Source organism: Lineus longissimus, chromosome 1, assembly GCF_910592395.1.
Source record: "Lineus longissimus chromosome 1, tnLinLong1.2, whole genome shotgun sequence".
Taxonomy (NCBI): Eukaryota; Metazoa; Nemertea; class Pilidiophora; order Heteronemertea; family Lineidae; genus Lineus; species Lineus longissimus.
The window spans coordinates 24,890,156-24,910,481 of record NC_088308.1 but is presented as its reverse complement, the minus strand read 5'-3'; the positions used below and the strand labels follow the sequence as shown (position 1 = coordinate 24,910,481).

At 39.4% G+C, this 20,326-nt stretch overlaps 1 protein-coding gene across 8 annotated transcripts in view; it reads left to right on the top strand.

Annotated features, from left to right (window-relative positions):
- The window catches only part of LOC135493662 (titin-like), a 134,793-nt gene that overhangs the window by 56,247 nt on the left and 58,220 nt on the right, over positions 1–20,326 (top strand). For all 8 annotated transcript variants that reach the window (XM_064781214.1, XM_064781204.1, XM_064781195.1 and 5 more), the window contains 16 exons: positions 170–324; positions 649–681; positions 1,211–1,422; positions 1,738–1,942; positions 4,960–4,989; positions 7,887–7,913; positions 9,972–10,068; positions 10,242–10,470; positions 10,588–10,839; positions 11,038–11,125; positions 11,297–11,629; positions 11,996–12,169; positions 13,856–14,023; positions 16,060–16,194; positions 17,669–17,731; positions 19,700–19,810. In XM_064781214.1, the coding sequence (XP_064637284.1) occupies positions 170–324; positions 649–681; positions 1,211–1,422; positions 1,738–1,942; positions 4,960–4,989; positions 7,887–7,913; positions 9,972–10,068; positions 10,242–10,470; positions 10,588–10,839; positions 11,038–11,125; positions 11,297–11,629; positions 11,996–12,169; positions 13,856–14,023; positions 16,060–16,194; positions 17,669–17,731; positions 19,700–19,810 (2,312 nt within the window). The remainder of the gene's footprint in view (positions 1–169; positions 325–648; positions 682–1,210; positions 1,423–1,737; positions 1,943–4,959; positions 4,990–7,886; positions 7,914–9,971; positions 10,069–10,241; positions 10,471–10,587; positions 10,840–11,037; positions 11,126–11,296; positions 11,630–11,995; positions 12,170–13,855; positions 14,024–16,059; positions 16,195–17,668; positions 17,732–19,699; positions 19,811–20,326) is intronic.

The following is a 20,326-nucleotide window of genomic DNA, read 5'->3' as shown; positions in this document are numbered from 1 at the left end:
GAAACTGTAGTGATTAGCAAAACTGCCCTGGTCTGAGCAAAAGCTGAAGAATGAAGTCTTGATGTCATTACCCGTCTTGTTCTAGAAGTTGGGATCGCTCCATGATGTCATTTCATTGCTTGGTTGGACTTTCATCTTTAATATCACTAATGGGTTTCTTCTTCTGCAGACCTGTCATCCTTGAAGTGCCACACTTTGCCTCAATGCGTGGTAAAGAACGTGAGGTTCTGATCATGCGTAGCGACGACGGCGAGAATTGGCGTGAACATCCCATCGAGGCCACCGAAGAAGCTGTGCATGAAGCGCTTGGAGGTAGCTTTGAAGGTATGTTTTTGAAGTACACGTAGATCAAAGGTCTCACTCATCCCATCACAAAGCTTGTTCCAGGGAACAGAGGTCATTAGATGATTGAGTTTAGCCAGATGTTGTCTAGTAGATGACCAGAACTGGTCTCGTAGCTGGTGGTTTTCTATCATAGTAGCCTTTCAGCTTTGTGGAAATGAGTGCCTTCTCTGGAGAAGGCGGAATGAGAAAATCATCATAACTGATGCTACCTGACCTTTATATCATGGCTTACTATATCAGCACTTACTCTTGACATGAAAAAGCTTGTTATATCATGTTAACTGGCCTTTCTTCTACGCACAGCTTTGGACATTGAAAGTGCCTTTGAAAAGACGGGTAAAAACAGTTATTCTGGGGAATTTGGTATTTGTATGTGGTGCTCTGACAAAATCATGGTTTTTTAGTCAGTGATATTGATCTCATGGTTTGGTGTACATGTATGGTTCATGCATACCCTGCTCAATCCAAGTACCTTTGCTTTGTGGTCATGGGTGTCCATGTCAGCAAGGACATTAATGGAAATGCATGTGCTCCATGGTTGCAGTCCAAAGGAGGAGCTAACTTTTATGAGACTATTAATATTGCCTCTCAATCTTATAGATTTGATCAAAATCAAGGTTTATCTCTAAACTCAAGAGTAGCTTCCCTGCACGGGAGGGGGAGCTACACCACTTGCGCACGCAAAGGCCAGTAGGACTTGGAATCTTCTTGATGATTTAACATCTGCAACGATAGCTAGTATGGTTTGTTACTCACCGCATCCTTTGGAGGTGCTGGGCTCTTTTTCCAGTCTTGATTTTATCATGTTGTGTTCACATTCTCTTGAAACCATTCTCATATTGACGCATTTCATCATTCCTTCCAGATCTTGAATCTGCAGAAGACCTGTACCATAAGCGCATCACCCGCATCCTGACCACTGATTTTCCACAATACTTTGCCCTCGTCACACGCATCCGTGAAGAGAACAACAACATTGGATACGAGGGCGGTATGATCAGTTCCACTGTCGTACCACAGGTTCAGGCTGTCTTCCCAGAGGGCGCTCTCACCAAGAAGATCAAGGTTGGGCTACAGGTATGTGGGGTATTGGAAGTGACCCCGGTGACTCAAACTTATTTGGTTTGGTGTGTCCTGTTGGTGACAGGAATGTGACATAAATCAAGAACAAGTTGACATTGCACCCCCATAGCCATCAGTGGTTCTCGTTTCCCTATCCGTGTGTAAAGAGTTAAATTTCACTTTCAGTTTTGAATTACCAAAGATATACAGTCTTTCAGTTTGTTCATAACACCAGAAGTAAATTCATTCTCTGAATGCTGGACTTAGATGTGTTCATTGTTTTTCGCCACTATAGACAGATGCATGCTAACCATGAATGCTTCCCTTCAGGCCCAACCTGTACCACCAGATCAGGTAGCAAAACTCCTTGGCAACCGAGTTGCGGTGAGTCCCATCGTCACCGTTGAGCCACGTAGGCGCAAATTCCACAAGCCGATCACTCTGACCATTCCGCTGCCAAAGGCCTCTCAAAAGGGCATGATCAACCAATATGGCAGCGATGCACCTACGCTCCGCCTACTCTGCAGTATCACTGGTAAGCGTAAGTTATCATTTTGCCTGCTTAATCTTGCTTTCCAGTGACTGCATGCCTTGTCTTAACCAAAAGTGCAACAAAGCAAGCAAAACCAACGCATCTCCTGTTTGTCCTTGATAACCTCTGTCAGGCTATCTTACCCGACCACTATTCTGGTCGAAACACGCATGGGAACAAGTTAGCAAACAGCTCTTGAACTATCGCAGCTACATGTAAAACTACCAAATCTGAACACTGACCAAAAGCTATCAATTTGAAATGCAGCCCTGAAACATTTATTTTTTCCCTCTGTTTTGGCCTCTTCTTCATCCCAGATATCACTTACCCAAATTTTCATTTGCAACTTTTGTGAGGTAGTATTTTTTTTCCCAAATTGGTGTCAAATATCAGACAGGCTGGTCCGGTTGTTGTTGATCTTGGCTATGTCCAGTTTTGAAGTATTTTTTGGAATTGTTTGTAAAATCTTGTGAGGTCTTCTTGGAATTTCAGTCCAAAAACAAAGTTTTTGTAAAGATTGTCAGTCAAATCTTGTGAAGTCCTCTTCTTGAAATTTCAGTCGGATATTCTCGAACACACCGTATGTCTAAAAAGTCACTAAGATTTTGTCAAGTGTGGTGTCTACAGTAGTCGTGATCATAAGTCCTGTCCTTGGTGGTGTACTTGGATTACTGTACCATTATTTGCACCAAAATCACACAAATTTATTTCGACAGACACGTCTATTGTGATCTTGTCACTCAATAACTTGTTCCTTATTTTGCTGAGCTCAATGTTTGTACTGTGACTCTGAGACATGGCAGGCAGCTAGACGTAATGACAGCGCTCTGCTCTCGGCCACACAGGATTATCACTGACTTTGTGCATGTAGCGGCTAGCTAACATATGCAATGGAATGGCGTGTATTAAGATGTATAAATATATTTTTTTACGCAGTAAGCTTGGCTAGAATTACCCTGTTAACAGTGCTGTCCATCTATATGAAACTGTCACATGTGATAATCAGCTACAATACGGATTTGACAAACTTGTTTCCAAGTGTTTATTTGATGGTGTGTTCTTCCTCTCCAAACTTTTGCTTTGCAAATGACTCGCACTACCTGTTCTGAGTTATCAGAAGGTCGACGTGTTCCAGGCACATACAGCAGATCTTTCTGATGATTCATCCATGAAAGTCGATTTTTGGGCAGGCGCGACTTAGCCCTAAAAAATGCAACTCCAGAGATTTTAACATGTATTTATGGACTGCGTTTTTTGCAAGAAAGAAGAAGTTCTTTGACTCAAACCCCTGGCGGAAATGACCTTCTCACATCTTATATCATCTGATATTGGCAAACAATATTTCAGTATTACAAAATTAAGACTTACATGTAGCCGAAAGATCTAAGTGAGATATTTAGCTTTCTAGTTCTGCATTACCTTACCCACTTGTCCTTATGTCTTGTGGTGCTACGGGGCTAATTTGTAAGTTTTTCCTCTCCTCACGTCTTTGGAAAGAATTAAACGTAGCATTTGCAGTTTTATAGGGTATGACTGGTGCATTGGTTATGCCAAAGGAAATACCTCTCAAGGGAGTGTAATCTTATGACAAAGCGAGCATTTTCATGGACTTAGATAATCGCTTGTGCCTTTGAAGTAGGGTTGGAAGATTCATGGATGAATCCATTTGCCTCTTCTTTGCTCCCTGACTTTGAAGGAGATCTTATATCAAAACGCAATACCTCATCCCCCCACGTTCTTTAAGTGATTTGACATTTGAATGTATAAACACTGAGACATAGTTGAAGATTGATGTTTATGCTTATCATATAGGCCAAACTTTTCAAAGGTCTTGAAAGGGCCACATTTAGATTATGGTGATGCCTTGATACCTGGTGATACCTTGAGACAAAGATGTGTTTGAAATGTGATTTTTGTTAGACAGTGACTTTTATTCAATACTCCTGGAAATTGAAATCCCATGTCCGGGTGAGATATCTCTTACCTCTCTTATGAATTAGATATATGAGATCTCCTTTGAAAATTGCTTTTTCTCCTGTTCTACCATGCAGCCATGTAACTTGATCAGTCTCCCCGAGTAATCAAAACCTGACCAATGTCTCTGCTTTCGAACCAAACCTATGTTTTTGACCAGTTTATTTCTTCATTCATGTGTTGTACGATATATATGACATTTAACATTAATTTGCTTGTAATTTTAACTGCTTGACATGGTTGAATGTAGGTAACTCTCTGCAAGGTATTCATATTACTGTGCAGGAGAACCGAGCATGCTTTGCTTTCTTTACATTCTATCTCTTACACCTTTCCCTTTCTCTTTATGACCATTTTCTGTACAGTGGGTAAGGAAAATAACTTTGTTTTGGCATATTGATCATGATGAATACAGGTTGATGACCTTCAGTCATGTATTACCATGACAGGCATTGATAAGACCGGTCTTTAAAATGGCACGCCCTTGAGCATATCTGCAAGAAAACCAGTAAAATTTTCATTTCGTTTTGTGCAAAATGACTTGTCAAAGAGTTAACAAAAAGTTCAAGTCATTTCATCTTACATCATTATCGATAGAAATGTAGGAATGATAACATTGAAAAGTTATTTTCTATTGCCTGTGTAGTGTCCTTCCTGCATATCGTCCTCTAAAGCCGTGAAGTGTTGTAGGCAGACTTTTAACGCGACGACACTTGTTGTCTGTGCATGTATCTCGTCTTCCGTAGCTTTATCGTTTATCATAGTTTATAATTTTCAGATGCAAATTTCCCCAGGTAGATTTTGAATGGCATGGAACTCTATGACCCCAAGAAGATCATGATATCACCACAGAATGTTGACATCGCATGCTCCCTATTTGTCAGAATGCGCACAAATGTTGCATGACCGGCGCAAAATTGCATCAGTGTCGATTTTTCGAATAATATTTCATTGCAACAGATTTTTTCTCGTCCCTATAATGGCTCTAAGCCAACATTGTCTCGTCCTGTTTCAGTCAATTTGAATCAAATCCCTTTATACTGCAGGCCCTAGAAAGCTCCACAAGCAACGAGAAGGTACTAAGGTTGTCACCATTTCAAACATGACCCATCCACTGTTGCTTTTGATCGTTAACAATAGATTATTATGTCATCCCCTGGTTGAGGGAATCTGAATCCTTTTCATAGTCTATTGCTTATCCCCACAATGGGATTTATTTTTTCCTATTATTGGTGATAATTATCATTACAGAAATAAGTTTAGCTTGAATGGAACTGGGCAATGTCAATTTGTGAAGGTTCTGTTTGAGCAGTTACCCCAAATCCAGAACTATGGTATAACCATGCTGATACACAGTTGGTGAATGGTGACATTTGTGATATACTGAAACCAGAATGTTCGCATCAGTGCTGTGCAATGTCTGTTTCATTTGCCCTATAAATTTTATGACGAAAAGTTCTTTTCATAAAATTGCAGTGTATTTTCATAATGGATATTTTATTCAAATGTGAAACAAATTGAATAAATATATTATCGAAAATATGTGATCACTTCATCATTTGATAATGGAAATGATCAAATATTTTATGATTTACCTCCTTTTCTCAGGCACTCCTCACTTCTTTTAGCTGACCACAATGAAATCAATCTGTGTTTGCCTGCATGGCATAAAAAATCACAGAACACGTTTGAATAGTGACAATGGCTGCTTAATAATTCTTTTCAATTATTAGCACCCGCAGCTTGTTGGTCTTATGTTCACATGTTTCTGTGTATTTTTGATTTCATTTGGTGGAGGTGTTTGGAATGGGCAAATGGAATAGCATAGACAGTATATAGATCCCTGTGGTGGTCCATGGTGTGACTTCATGTAAACAGAGAATGCTAAGTTGACTTCATGTAAACACAGAATGCTCGATTGACTTCATGTAAACAGAGAATGCTTGATTGACTTCTTGTTAACAGAGAATGCTACATGTGGTCCCATTACAGTTGACTTCATGTGAACAGAATGTTTGTCACATTGACTTCATGTAAACAGAGAATGCTAAGTTGACTTCATGTGAACACAGAATGCTCGATTGACTTCATGAAAACAGAGAATGCTTGATTGACTTCTTGTTAACAGAGAATGCTACATGTGGTCCCATTACAGTTGACTTCATGTGAACAGAATGTTTGTCACATTGACTTCATGTAAACAGAATGCCAGTCACATTGAATTCACATTAACCGTCAGCTAGTCACATTGACTCCATGTGAACGGAATGCTAGTCACATTGACTTTATGTGGACAGAATGCTAGTCATGGGAACATTGCCCTATGACTCCATGGAAAAAGAAGAGTTGCCCATCAGCAAAACAGAACATTTTCCCTAAGTCTGATCCCTGTCCCAACAAACATAAAATGCATGTATCCACCAACATAAATCCATTCAAAGCAACATTATTTTCAGAAGAAAACAAGAAACAAACCATTTAAAGTATTGTACACAAGCATACCAGCTAGATTTTAAGCAACCTTTTCTCATCTTTTTTTTATGTCACACAGGTGTTACCAAATCCGACTCTATTTTGTTGAATCGGTGGCTGCATACCAACATGTGTAGGTGATATTATGATCGCTCCCAGTGTTCCCCGGGGAAGTTCCCAGTTTTATAGTCATCTTATTTTCAGGTCTAATGCTGAAACTTTCGAAATGGCCGCAAATAAGAGTGTTTTAGTCACCTCAGAGCAGTCTTGGTTGCACGCCAGGTCTATGTAGAGTGTTTTGCACAGCTGGACTCTTAGAAGCAGACTACTCTTTTTAGCAAATGTCTTGGAAGATAGTCAACTGTCAGGAATGTTAGTGCTTTAACGTTTGTAAATGTTAGAGTGCCTTTTTGGCAACATCACACATACTGGTATCTTTGTGTATAGGTTGCCTTTGTTGGAGCATTTCTATTAGCTGTAGGCTTCTGTCCAGGCCGGTGATGATATCATCGAAAAGTGAATGTGTTGGTGAGGACTTTAGCAAGTTTCTACACAGAAAGTTGGATAGTTTTAGTGGTATATTGAAAAAGTTGACCATGTCAGTGCACCATTGCCAGATAATCCTCCCCGGCTGAATTTTCCAACTGAGGTGTGACTTCTGAAACTGGGACTTCTGTCATTGGACTCAAATGTCCTATCAAATGACACAAAATTTGACCTAGATTTTCATTTTAAGTCATCAGAAATATATTTTATCTGTCATTTTGGATTTTGCTTGAGAATCATATGAATATTTCAATCTTTTTAATTAATTGCAGTTTGTATTTTAATAACCGTTACAAAATGTGTCTTTGTAAGAAATCATTAAATCTCTTACAAATATCTTGCCAAGTCTTCAATAATGAACCATAGACAACACAAAGCGACAACCATGAAGTAATCACAATTTTCTAATGCAGGGAACTTCCCCGATCAATTTCTAAGTATGATTTTTCCAGTAGTCTAGATCTACTGCCTTGTTCGACTCCTCGGTTTTTATACCCGATTATTTTGAGATGCATTTTTTTCAATCACATTCTTCATATGTAGGGTTGTTGGTTGGCTTGACTGAGCCTGAGCATGACGACATACCGAGTAAGAGAACGAGAAATTTGTTTATTGGTTATTTGGTGATCTGTACTAATGACCCTAAACGTTTTGAAGACAATTGTCTTGATATACTCTACCTAACTTAACCTTGGTACCATATCAAGTAATACCTAACAAAGAGTCAATGCAAACACTTGTATTCTAAAATACTGGTATTCTAATTGAACAATTCTCAAAATATCATTGGTATGGTGGTATTCTATAAAAAATGTTCAAAGTATCACTTCTAAAGATTTATTCCATGAACTAATCCTCAAAATCGGTTTCCTGGTATTCTATAAGTAACACTTGAAAATCGCCAAACTTGCTAATCGTTGTACTAATAAATTGGTAATGGAACCTTATCTCACAGTTCCAGGAGATGTCCCCAGTCGACCTGGTAGGAATCTTAAGATACTGTCATGTAGATGGTGCTATAGTCTATCATGGCATTGCCTTAAATGAACATGGTGGGGCCGAGGCCTGTTCTTTTACAGGTTATGGTGCCATGAACTGTCCAGGCAATGCTGTAACCAATTTTGGAAAAGCTTGGTGCCTTACTTTTTTCAGGGCTTTATTGTAAATACCATTGCCATTGGCAAAGCTTGCTCTCATGCAATTGAGGAATTTTGTGCCATGTAGGTGCTAGATCATGGCATCACTGTGAGTTACTTAGGTCAGTCTTGATGCCTTACTGAAACTGGTTGTAAGATGCTAGCTTTTTGCTTTAATCTTCAATTGGGGCCGCTGTAAACTGGCATGAGATTGCTGAAAATGACCTCTGTCTGTCATCTTGTATGCCATGTGAAATGACCTTACTGCCACAACAATACTGTAAATGACTTGAAAAACTTGATGCCAATGACTTCATTGATTTGAATAGTAATACATGCAATGAAAATGCCTTGGGTTAAGAACTGTCTACCTCTGGAATGTGTACAGCTTGCTTGAGAGCTGTTTTCTCTTGTACATATCAAAGAGCTCTCTGGCTCTTGAATCCAGCTTCTTTCTTGAAACATCTGTCATTTCTGCTCGAAAATGAAAATGCTTTTATGATGTGATCTACTGACTCATATTATTGAATTCGAGTATTTTATACCTGGTGCTGGTTTTGGTCTTGCCTTCTATCAGCAGTTGCCATCTACATGTAGTGTGACTGTAAGCATTTTTACAACTGTAAAAAGCCTTTTATTGCTTGCCATCCCTATCATAGTCTAACAAAATCTGGGCCAACTTTGTAAGAAAAGCCCTCAGTAAGTTTAGACAGATCAGACTTTAGCTAAGTTAAACCAACAATTCGAGAATGTGATTTTTGGAAGGATTTTGTGTGAATTTTACCTTAAAAAGATCTATAATTTTCAAATGTGTGTTCAAGTTTTTGTTTATTTTATTAAAATAATTGGAAGGCAAATGAGACAAAAATTAATCAAACAATCACCAGAAAACATTTCCATACACAACAACCAACCGAATGAAACACCTTTGATATTGTCAGTCATTTTTTGCATGGTGACCTCAGTCCTGGTGGTTCCAAGTCTTGACAATGTGTGAAATCTTCTCATATGACGATTTGCCTTGTTTTGTAGTTTTGTGATTTTTTGTGTGAACATTTTCGCGATTATTTTCACGTTTATCACAGTTATGTTTTTGCACATATATCAGTTTAAAAAAGCTTTCTGGGATATGAGTAGAACTGCTCTCTTGATTTTCCTAAAGGATGTTTCATTGAGGGCTTCAAAAGCTGTGCCAATGTTGGCATCACTGGGCCATTATTGGAACCAATTAGATGTGGAAATGATAGATACATCATTGAAGATGACAATGAATTCCCCACTCAGAGTCATATGTGATATGCAGCAAATAAAATGAACACACGTTTGAATATTAAAATCTTTGAAACTTCATATGTATATTTATCTAGTATTCATTTGACTTTAAGATATTAGATGGACCAGTTTATTTAGCATGATAGACTACCCTTTGTGCCCTTCTACATTTAGTGGCATCCTGCAAAACTGTGATTACTGTGTATCTTGATCACTATGAAAAGCATTCAAGATGATGAAGATATTTGCGGGATTCTAATGACAAAAAGGGTACTTAATCTGTGATATTGCCAGCCATCTTGGTTGTCAGCAGCTCAATGCGTTGATCAGACGGCCATCTTGGTTATCTCCTTACTGCATTGATCAGGCAGCCATCTTGGTTGTCTGCTCAATGAACTGATCAGGCGGCCATCTTGGTTGTCTGCTCGAAGAACTGATCAGGCAGTCATCCTGGTTGTCCACTCAATGAACTGATCAATCGGTTGTCCTTGTTACCTATCCAATTGGCCAACTGGCCAATTTGTTGTTGAAATGTACAGCCATCTTGAATGCTTTCGTGTCATATTCCGACCATCCCCCCTTTCATCAGACCGGATCTCATCCTTAGAGTGTGTTGTTCTGTTTTCCTCTAGGTGGGCCCGCTCCAGCGCAATGGGAGGATGTGACAGGAACAACACCACTCGCGTTCGTCGATGACTGTGTCTCTTTTACTACAGCCGTATCTGCCAGGTTAGTGTTTTGTCTTTATTGATGAGAAACTTAAAATGAACACACAGTGAGGATATGTCCTCATACACTCAGTTCTTAACCTGATGTGAATTGCAAAAATGGTGAAGAAGTCTTGTTTGCTTTCAAGTCTTGTGTTGCCTGTGCAATGCTTAATCTCTTAATTCACATTCAAGGTTCTGGTTGATGGATTGTCAAAATATCAACGACTCAGCAAAAATGGCAACAGAGCTCTACAGGGAGGCCATCTGTGTCCCGTACATGTCCAAGTTTGTTGTGTTTACAAAACGCCACGACCCTCAAGAGGCAAAGTTACGCTGCTTCTGTATGACGGACGATAAGATGGAAAAAACCCTGGAGAGTCAGGAACATTATACAAAAGTTGCAGAGAGCAAGGATGTGGAGGTGAGTGAATTTGAATTGATTTTTTTTAGTTTGGAATGCAGTCTAAACTTTGTTGTACGTGGGTGATTAAAACCACCCCTCATTAGGCACAATTCTAAACTTGTTTACTTCATTTAGGTTTTGGATGGCAAGACCAACTGGATAGAGATGGCAGGCAACCTGGTACCCGTGACCAAGTCTGGCGATCAGCTTCACTTCCCCTTCCATGCATTTAGAGAAAATCGCGTTCCATTTACGGTCAGGGTCCGAGATACAAATGCGGAGCCGACAGCGAGAGTTGCGTTTATGAAAGATCCAAAAACAGCACGTGGGGAGGCACCACAGACACCTGTGTGCAGCTTAAATATCAAATTGCCAGATTATGTGAAGGTAAGTTAGTTTATTTGCTGATTTCTATACTCCTTTTTTCGTTGAAATCGAAAACCCAGGGCCTATGGCTGTGTTTAGTATGGATGTGAAATGCATACCTGACCCGACAGTGACATTGGAAACCAACACAAGATGTTTCAGACACCTATCTTTCAGTCCCTAAATAGTCTTTCTTGACAGGTTTTCTTTTGTTTTCAGATGGAAGGTGGCTCCATGGAAACTTTAGATTCAGAGGCAGCATTAGAACTTCGAAAGAAATATTCCTTCTTAACGGGGGATGAGACAAGTAAGTACAAGCTTTAATGGCCTGGATCCACTACAGTGGCATGGTCCTGAAACTGTAAGGTTTTCACAGGCATTTGAAATAATTCAGAATTTTATGAATTATAAGTTATTTGGGATTTTACAGATGTATATTGACTTTAATTGATTGTTTGTTTTTGTGTTTTATTTGTAGCCAACACAGAAACTATGGCAAAAATGGATTTGAGGTTAAGTGAAATCGCGTCCACTCTTCAGGGAGATTGGGTCATCCTCGCCAAAAGACTTGGAATATCCGACGAAGAAATAAAAGGCATAAAAAATCAGTATAATACGTTGAGTGACCAGTGTCTGGCCATGTTACTCCTTTGGCGACAGCGGTATGGAGACGAGGCCACAGCGAACGTCCTAGAAAAAGCTCTGCGCGATATCAACAGGGAAGATGTGATTAGAAAATGTATATATAATGTCGAGTCGATCGACGACGACTTGGAAAAAGCTTTCGCAAAAACACAGATGGATACGTCAGGTAGGTTTAGTGTGTGAAGTCTTTTCATGTATGGCTCGTTTGCCACCATTAGTAAGATTTAGTGATATAGTTGATTGAAATTGGCAAAAGTTATACTTTGCTTTTCCAAGGTCAGTGGTAAGAACTGGGAAATTTTCAGGTCAGTGGTGGAACTACCACATCTTGTTGTCATTCAACATAAGTAGGGTACCTGGGATGGTAACCTGCAATAAAGCTATATCTTGGCATATACCAGTCGAATGGCATGACTAGACTTAAACCTTGTGTGAAACATGCAGGGCCCAGTGCATGTTTTGGTGGTAAAAGAAAGGAAGTACCGGGTAACCCACCAACCTTAATATTACTCGGCCTTCTTTCTATCTTCAGGTTTTGATGCCTTAAAAGAAGAATTAGGTCCTTCCAGGGAATCAACAATAGAACGAGGCATGTCGTTAGATGTACAGTTTGATGAAAAAGATTTGATGAAGGAGTCCGAATCAGCTGGAGAGGAGAGCACAAGTTCACGGGGGTCCGTTGTCGAAAATAAAGATTTCACCAAAGGTATGTCCCTGCATATATTAATGCAATTGATTTTATTGTTTTCAGGTGCTGTGGAGGAATGTTTGACTCATTCAACCCGGTCTTGAGCAGACGACATCATATGTCCACATTTTCTCAAAATCTAAGGTTTGGCTTGGTGATCACTGGGTTGATTGAGTAAATATTTCATCCACCCTGTTGTATTGTATTTCGAGTGGTAAAGTATAATTATGTCAGTAATGTTGTATGATTATAGTTTCTCTTAGGTGCCTGCTGATAGGATAGTGAATTATTATCTATGATATTGTTGTCATGATGTGTTATAGTAATGATGATGTTTCAGCGCGTTTTTCCTCGACAAATCTCTATATGATGATTTCATGTTGTGATGTCAATAGAGAATGACCATATAGTTTTTTAACGACGTATTGTACAGAGTGTTTGATATTATGTGTTATGATGAATTGTTTTGTTATCCGATTGTGTGTTTGGGTGTACAACACGATTCAAGCCCCTTTATTCCTTCCCTCGATGGTCTTTTGCTGCTATGTGCGGTTGTTGGTCTGTGTGAGTCTACATGGATAATGTCTTGCAGTGTGGGAAAATCTCTACACAAAGTAAATCTCCTTTGTAGTGAGGTTACCCCCTGTGCTGATACAGAGTGAATGTCTGGACATAAAACGGATTAAATCTGTTATCTTCTAGATTTAGTTGTCCCAGTGTAGATCAGGACCATCTCTATCAAACTACTAGGTGCCATATGAAGCCTATCTTCTGAGATTGATCATTGATATCAAGATTCCAACAGAACGTTTCCAAGGATTCCAACAGAACGCTTCAACGTGCACCAAATAACTAACTTTCACATCACAGTTGCTCTCTTTTGCCAATAGCAAGCCCACATGTATTCCCTGCTTATAAAACTTGGCATTCAGCTTGGTTAGATAGAAGTTCAGGGTGTATATGTTAGAGGTGATTGCGTCCTAGGAATGCCATGTGTTAGAACAGAACTGGTGTATGTTTGCTGCTAATGCCATGGTTACTGGAACCAGGTGTCCTTGGATTATTTTCTATTTGATATCACCCTTCTGAAATCCTAGCCTGTCACTGAATGAAGGTGTGATTTGGAAGAAGAAAAGGAACTATATGACCACTCTATAATTGTGGTTCAAATATTACCTTGAAACTTCGATACCACCAACTATCAATTCAGCTAAAGACTGCTGAAGAACAGGCTCAGGTCATAAGATAGTATGAATGTTCCCACAGTACCTTGATGTTAGAAATGACTGCTTTGTGTGAATGTGTGCATGTAGTTTTGTTCAAAGTTGGTAGATCCTTAGAGAGGGTGATGGAAATGGATGTTTGTCTCCATAGCCCGCTTACCCCAGTTTCATTTCTTTGTTCTACCCTGCTGATATCAGTGCATGCAGATAGGGTTTCTGCCTCAAAGGGACACTAAAGGCTTTCCTCCATACTTATGTGTTTAAATTGTGCAAGATTTACACATGAAGTTACAAAAGGTTCTGTGTGGAAAAGCAGAATAACATAATGTGCAGGAAATGAATGAATTCAGACTTTTGCATCAAAGTGTTAAAGTTGTTCGAACTTCAAAACTTGTCCATCTCTCTTTGGCAGAACCCCTACATCTTTTTGTTTTGCTTTTAGTGCTTTCTATGCTACTAAACTCTTTCCCGCTGTGTTTAGATGAGGATGAGGTAACAGAGACATTTAGAGAACCTGTGAAGGAAAAATCCGATGAGGAAAAACTCAAAGAGGAGGAGGAAAAAGAGGAAGCGTATCGTCAGTTGATCGAGAAACTTGAATTGTTTGACGGGAATGAATCTGATGACTACCATCCTCATGAATCAGCAGGTACAGCGCTGATCTAATCCCTAAAAATCGTAGATCGGTGCATGTCTATCAATGTCTATAGCATGATAACTCCTTACCTTCCTTCTCATAGCATGAAATGTCCCCTCATCAGTTCAGATTTGTGTTTTATATTTGGTTGCGTTGTTAGGTTGTTGTGTGTTGTTACGACTTTAGTTTCAAGGGGACTATCTCAGATCAAGCCATTAGGACTCCAGATAATGAAAATAAATGTACATTCCCAATGACAACTACTGGTACTGTCAGGGTCTTAACTCGGTATAATGACAAATCTGTCTACAAATTTGACTTTATCTGAGAAATTCCCTGATTGTTTATGATATAAATATGGTACTTGATGTGAACATGATTACCTAGATAAGGAAATTTATGTCAGTGTGACAGTGTCTGTATCACCTTCCCAGTGTATCTTGCTGGTGACACTGGTCAAGGACATGAACTTGCTTGTCTGTCTTGACTGCATGGCTACTGGTTATTAAGTGGTGCTCGGTCAACCAAAGTCCATCTGCTTATTACTTAAGAACCACAACACCATGAATGATTCCTTCATTCATGTCATCATGTCAGCATGAGATCATATTCTTGTTTTCTTTTCATAGAATTTTGATATAGAATAGTTACTAACCTTACTTCTTTCACACCCATCTATACTATCAAATGAATGTGGTTATAGATTCCTTGAGGAACACAAACATCAAATTGCACGCACTGTTTGAGTTGGTGACAGTGAAGTTGTCATATAACTGAAACAGTTGCACTTTGATATTCAAACTTGTTCCTTCAGTGTTTGAATTATTGCATGTAGAATCCTAACTCCGATCCTCTTGTTTGTGCGTCTTGCATGCTCCTGTCGTCTGCTGCACACAGTTTGGGGGCAACTCACTGGCAGCTGCTGAGAGGTAACTGGAAATTACCAATTGATCAAAACCAGTTGCTCTGCACATGGAGTTGCCCCTCAATTGCAATTGATCATATGCAGCAGATATACCCACCTCAGTAGCAGGGTCATCTTATCCCAAGTTATGAAGAGCCAACAAGATTTTGTGATTCTGGCTCACCCAGGCAACGAAATTGAGTAAACCGACTGGCAACTGGAGGAGATGTACAGGGGTTACACAACATGTGACATAAAATTTCCACAGGACGCTGCTGGTTGGTCTTGACCAGTTGATTTGCCTGGGAATAGCTCATGGTTTTTGTCTGTACATATTTTGTAGTTGCCCTTGTCATTTTTGTTCCATTGATTTGGGATCAAATGCACTCAATAATGAGGTGGAAGTAGATATGTCATAGAAATTTATTTTGGTATGTTATCATTTCTTTAACTGCATGTGTCAATTAACGTTTGATTATCTCTTGGAGTTGCTCTCTTTTAAACTACCAGACACACTTGCTAACTAACTATTAGTAACTTGCTCTCAAGAAAATATCTGAGGTCCTGAAATCTTTCTTAGTTAAGAGACTTGAATCTTGTTAGATCTGTATCAGTGTCTATCAAAATTAGTAATTCATGAATAATATCATATAGTGCATAACCTACAATCTATTAATCTGAGTTGTGTATCAAATGTAGTGCTCTTCAGTGGTTGAGGTTCTTTTAAATGTAATTATTGATTGTTATCTAAAGGACCAGTGAAAAGAAGTTTCTTTGAACTAATCGCACTATTTACTGCATTTTTCTCAGGGATGTTGTTCATGTAGTACAGTGTTTTGTGTCGTCCCCTTTATTGTGACCCCTTTATTGTTCCCTGTGACTCAAAAAACACCTTTGATGGGATTCTATGTCGCCTCAAATCAGATTGATCAGTCACATTAGAAAGAGAGGAATTTGCTGTTCAAAAGCTAGGGTATAGTATGGCAAAGCACTAGTGATACAAATCAAATGTAAATCAAGTACAAGCGCAACATTATCATGACATGGGATGTACACTGTACTACATGAAGCAACTTCTCAAAGTGTTCGCTTGACTTTCTTTGTTGTTGCTTTTCTCTTACCGACCCCAACCAACTGCTTGCAGATGATGTTGCTGAGGATGAACTAACAGAAACAAAGAAAACAGAGGAGGTTGAGGACCTGATTACAAAATTACAGTCATTTGAACAGCAGAGTATGGATGACCGTATGTCAGTGTCGAGTGAGGAACATGACCAAGGTATACAATCTTCTTGGTTCCTTCCATAGCCAGGTGTCGGATTTTTATACCCACTCACTTGTTTTATTCCTAATGCTTATGTAGGCCAAGGTCCAGGGCGTCTCCTACCTGCTGTCGAGCTCATCATTAACCCTTTCTGTGCTGAAGTTTGTGTTTGCTACCAATCTACAACCATCATAGAAGCAAAAAAAAGTCCAGACTAAAACTTCTAGACATGCACACAGAAAGGGCTTTCAATGCTGCCTCATGCAGAATGACATCTACTCACTTTGCATGATAAGCATATGTTGCCAACATCACCATCCTTGATAGTTACCACTCCTGAAAGATGATGTCCATTCAGCTTTCTTGATCAACATCACTCTTTTGTACTATTCCTTCTTTTGACCCAGATGTCTCACTTTCTACTGGTTTCTGCCACTACTTATCCATTCCACATCGCTGTATACATTTTACCAACTCTCAGAAAGCTCATCCTGTCACAGATTTCTCTTGGGTGGCGGGTATTCCTCTATCGCAAACACTTCTCTATACTGTTTTCTCTATGTAATGTTGCCTGTTCTCGAGGTTACATGTACCTCATTTAGTGCACCTACTTCTATTGGTTCCTTTATGCAGTGGACCCCTTCTTTGGTCAGAGTGACCAATCCATCTATCTTCCTTCGAAGAGTGCAGCCGCATACTCCTGGGTGCTTTCATACAGTCTGCCCCTGTCTATGCGGTAGATGTACTTCTTTCCTCTTTGTTTTCACATTGGCTTCTTCTTTTCTTGCTCTTCATCTTCTTTTCAACTTTAGTGGTGGTTTTTCTGTTGCTTTGCTCTCTTCGGCCTGTGTGATTCCCAGTTTATATAACTCTGAAAAGCTTTGCTCCTACTTACCACTTGCTACTCATGCAGCACTGCACTTCCACAACTCCACACTGGCTTGATTCTGTATATCCTGATGAATTGACTTCACTTTGCTAATATCTTCATTTTCAGTTTTAGGGAACACTGTCTAGTTTATTTTTTGTGTTATCTTCAATTTCACATGACTTGTGGGTTTACTGTAAACTTTGTGTTTACACAATCGGATTCAGTTAGTATGAAAGTATTTTGGAGTTCTCAACAGGGCCGACCCACTGTTTAACAATTGACAACCAGTTGTCTATGTGGATGGGTTATTGCATGCGAAACAGCTCTGACCTGCTGAAGAATGACCAGTCATGCTTTGATGACCTCCCGTTGCTCTGTCAAATTAGGTGCAACAAACTCGTAGAAATCATAAAGGATAACTGCATGACAATTGACAATTGATAACCAGTTGTCTATGTGGATGGGTTATTGCATGCGAAACAGCTCTGACCTGCTGAAGAAACACAAGTCATGCTTTGATGACCTCCCGTTTCTCTGTTAAATTAGGTGCAACAAACTCGTAGAAATCATGAAGGGATAACTGCATGTAAACTGAACAAGAAGTGTGTTTATTTACAGATGATGATGCTACCAAGACGCCGCCATCAACGCCCACAAATACTGACAAAGATGGCAAAAAAGGTAGCGCCTCATTAATGTGACACTTACTCATTTCACTGCTCTTCTTAACACAACCGTTACTGGTAATAACTCATCACTCTGTCATTAGCAGTAATGACTCACTCTGTTGTTAGTGGTGCTGACTCACTCTGTCATTAGTGGTAATGGCACACTCTGTCATTAGTGGTAATGACTCACTTTGTCACGTCAATGGTGGTAATGACTCACTCTGTACGTCATTAGTGGTAATGACTCACTCTGTCATTAGTTATGGTGACTGGATTTGACCTTACAGCAAAGTTACTGTCTTGGTCATTTGTGGAAGTGAGACACTTTTATGTCATTTGTTGAAATTAACTCGATATGTCAACTTGCTGTGCACTGTGTATAGGGGCCAAATGATCAGTTACTGTAATTGTCTTCTGAGATCAAGCCCTGCGTGCCAGCTGGTACTTTGAAGCTCTTTCCTCTCTTGCTGAAATAGTGGATGTTGAGCAAAGCCAAGCAAACCTATGCCTGGTGAACATGAAAAAAAAGAGGGAGACCGATCGGTTTCTGCTTCTGTTTTGAATATGCAGCTCCGTGCCTCGGCTTCCCTTCCCTCCGTGCCTCGGCTTCTTTTAGCTTGGATGACCTGGTTTGATGGTGTGTGATAGCTCTGGTGGTCAGGTATTGGTTTACCTCACACCTTTTGTCCAACAGTCGAGATTACCATTTGAATTGTTCCTCATAGTAGTCCATGCAAGATCATTGCTTTCACTGTGGTGGATTATCTTTTAGTCAGACTTGGCCCTTGGTCTGATAGAAGAGAAGTGTGCCAAATATGGTGAGATAGCTGCTTTTGGCCCCTTGAAACAGGTGGCTATCCATGCCACATGTTCAAATTCATAGGCATGCTTTCTCTCCTGGTGTTGGTGTTCTTGAGCAGATATCATTTCAGGGTTACAGGGTGAGCATTTGCTGTTGCTCTTGGAATGTGTGCATGTGGTTTATTTTCATCACTTCTCTAAAGAAGAGTTCCTGTGATGTACACCACACTGCTTTTTAAACGAGCTCATGCAATGTTTACACAACAGCTTCAAAAATGAGCTCATGTGGTGTTGCAGAGCAACTTTCAAAATGAGCTCTTGTGGTGTTGCACTCATGGTGACCTGTCTTGTCATGGTGTCATGTCTTCTACTCTTAATGATCTAATGATCTTGTCTCAATCGATCAGTTCTTCTCATTTGGATATGAGTTGAATTGAAATGAATTGCCTTTTGGGAGTATTCACCACAGGGAACTTAACCAGTGGCAAGGTCATTAAGTAGTTGTGTCAAATGGACATTTAATCTCACAATTTTGAAGTGTTCTGTGTTGACCTGCACTTGTGCTGTCTCTGTGGTCTGTTAATATAACATCTGTTGGTCTGTCTTTATAGTGTGTCTTTGTTAGTAAAAATACATGTTTTGCTGGAAGTTTATAGAATTCTCTCATGGTATTCCAATTGAAAGAAAATTGTCATTAGTTTACATTTAGGAATCTTCAGCTATATTCGGTTTCAATGTAGTTCTTGTTTCTACATGTAAATAAAATAACTGATGATAGATAGATAGATTGATACTTTATAGTCTAACTATAAAAGTAACGCAAATCGAATACCAGTTTCTGTGAATGTCAAAGACAAGTCTGTTTCATTGATGGATGGATACCTTGACCCAATATTCAAGGTTTTGAACATTGTCACAGTGTTTTCTGTCTCTGCACTAGCTTTGCTAGAAACAAATATGTAGTATTTCTTTTTTTCATTGATTGTCATACTCTGTGTCCCTTAAGACATGAACTTATGAGAAAATCTAATGATATTGATGTTTTTTTTCATCTTTTTGTATACATGTAGTTGTGGAGTGCTAAATGCAAAAAGTTTTTGTATATTTTTTCCAATGATTCTTTCAAATGATTCTAAAAGAGTTGTAAAGCTTCAGTTCCTTTCTTTTCCTGCTAACATAGGCCAAAAGAAAGAGGAGGTCGAGGAAAATGAATACGTGACGGAAACAGAGGAATGGGACGGTGATAAATATGTCAAAAGGAAACGAATTACTAAAACCAAACTAGTCAAAGGTAGAATAATCTTGGGATGTTTTTCAGGTTTTTGTGTCTGTTAGGTTTGTTGTTGCTGGTTCCCTATCCTGTGCTTATAGTCGTGATGGTGCAATGGTCTCGCTTATCTCGGCATGTTCTGAGAGTTTCTTAAAGAATTGGTGATGCTCTATAAGTGGAGCCACTGTGACCATGCTATAGCCACAAGTGGCCAAATTGCATCCAAGTCTATGGTGGTCTCCTAACTGCTGAATATATGACGAGAAATTGACTGTTTTGCCGAAAGCAATGTATTGAAGGCTTTGAAATTGTCCTAGCCTATGGGAATGGGGTTCCTCTAGGGAATGTTTTCATAAAAACTTTCATCAATGTGTTTCGCATGCGGTACATGGCTCTGATTTGTATCAGAAACTGGCCTACATACATGTGTATCTAAGTTCTATCATGAAAGCTTTGCTGGGTAGATTGGGATAAGACTAGACAAAGGATGAACATTGATAATGGTCATCTGATCAGCACTAAGCCTGGTTAATTATG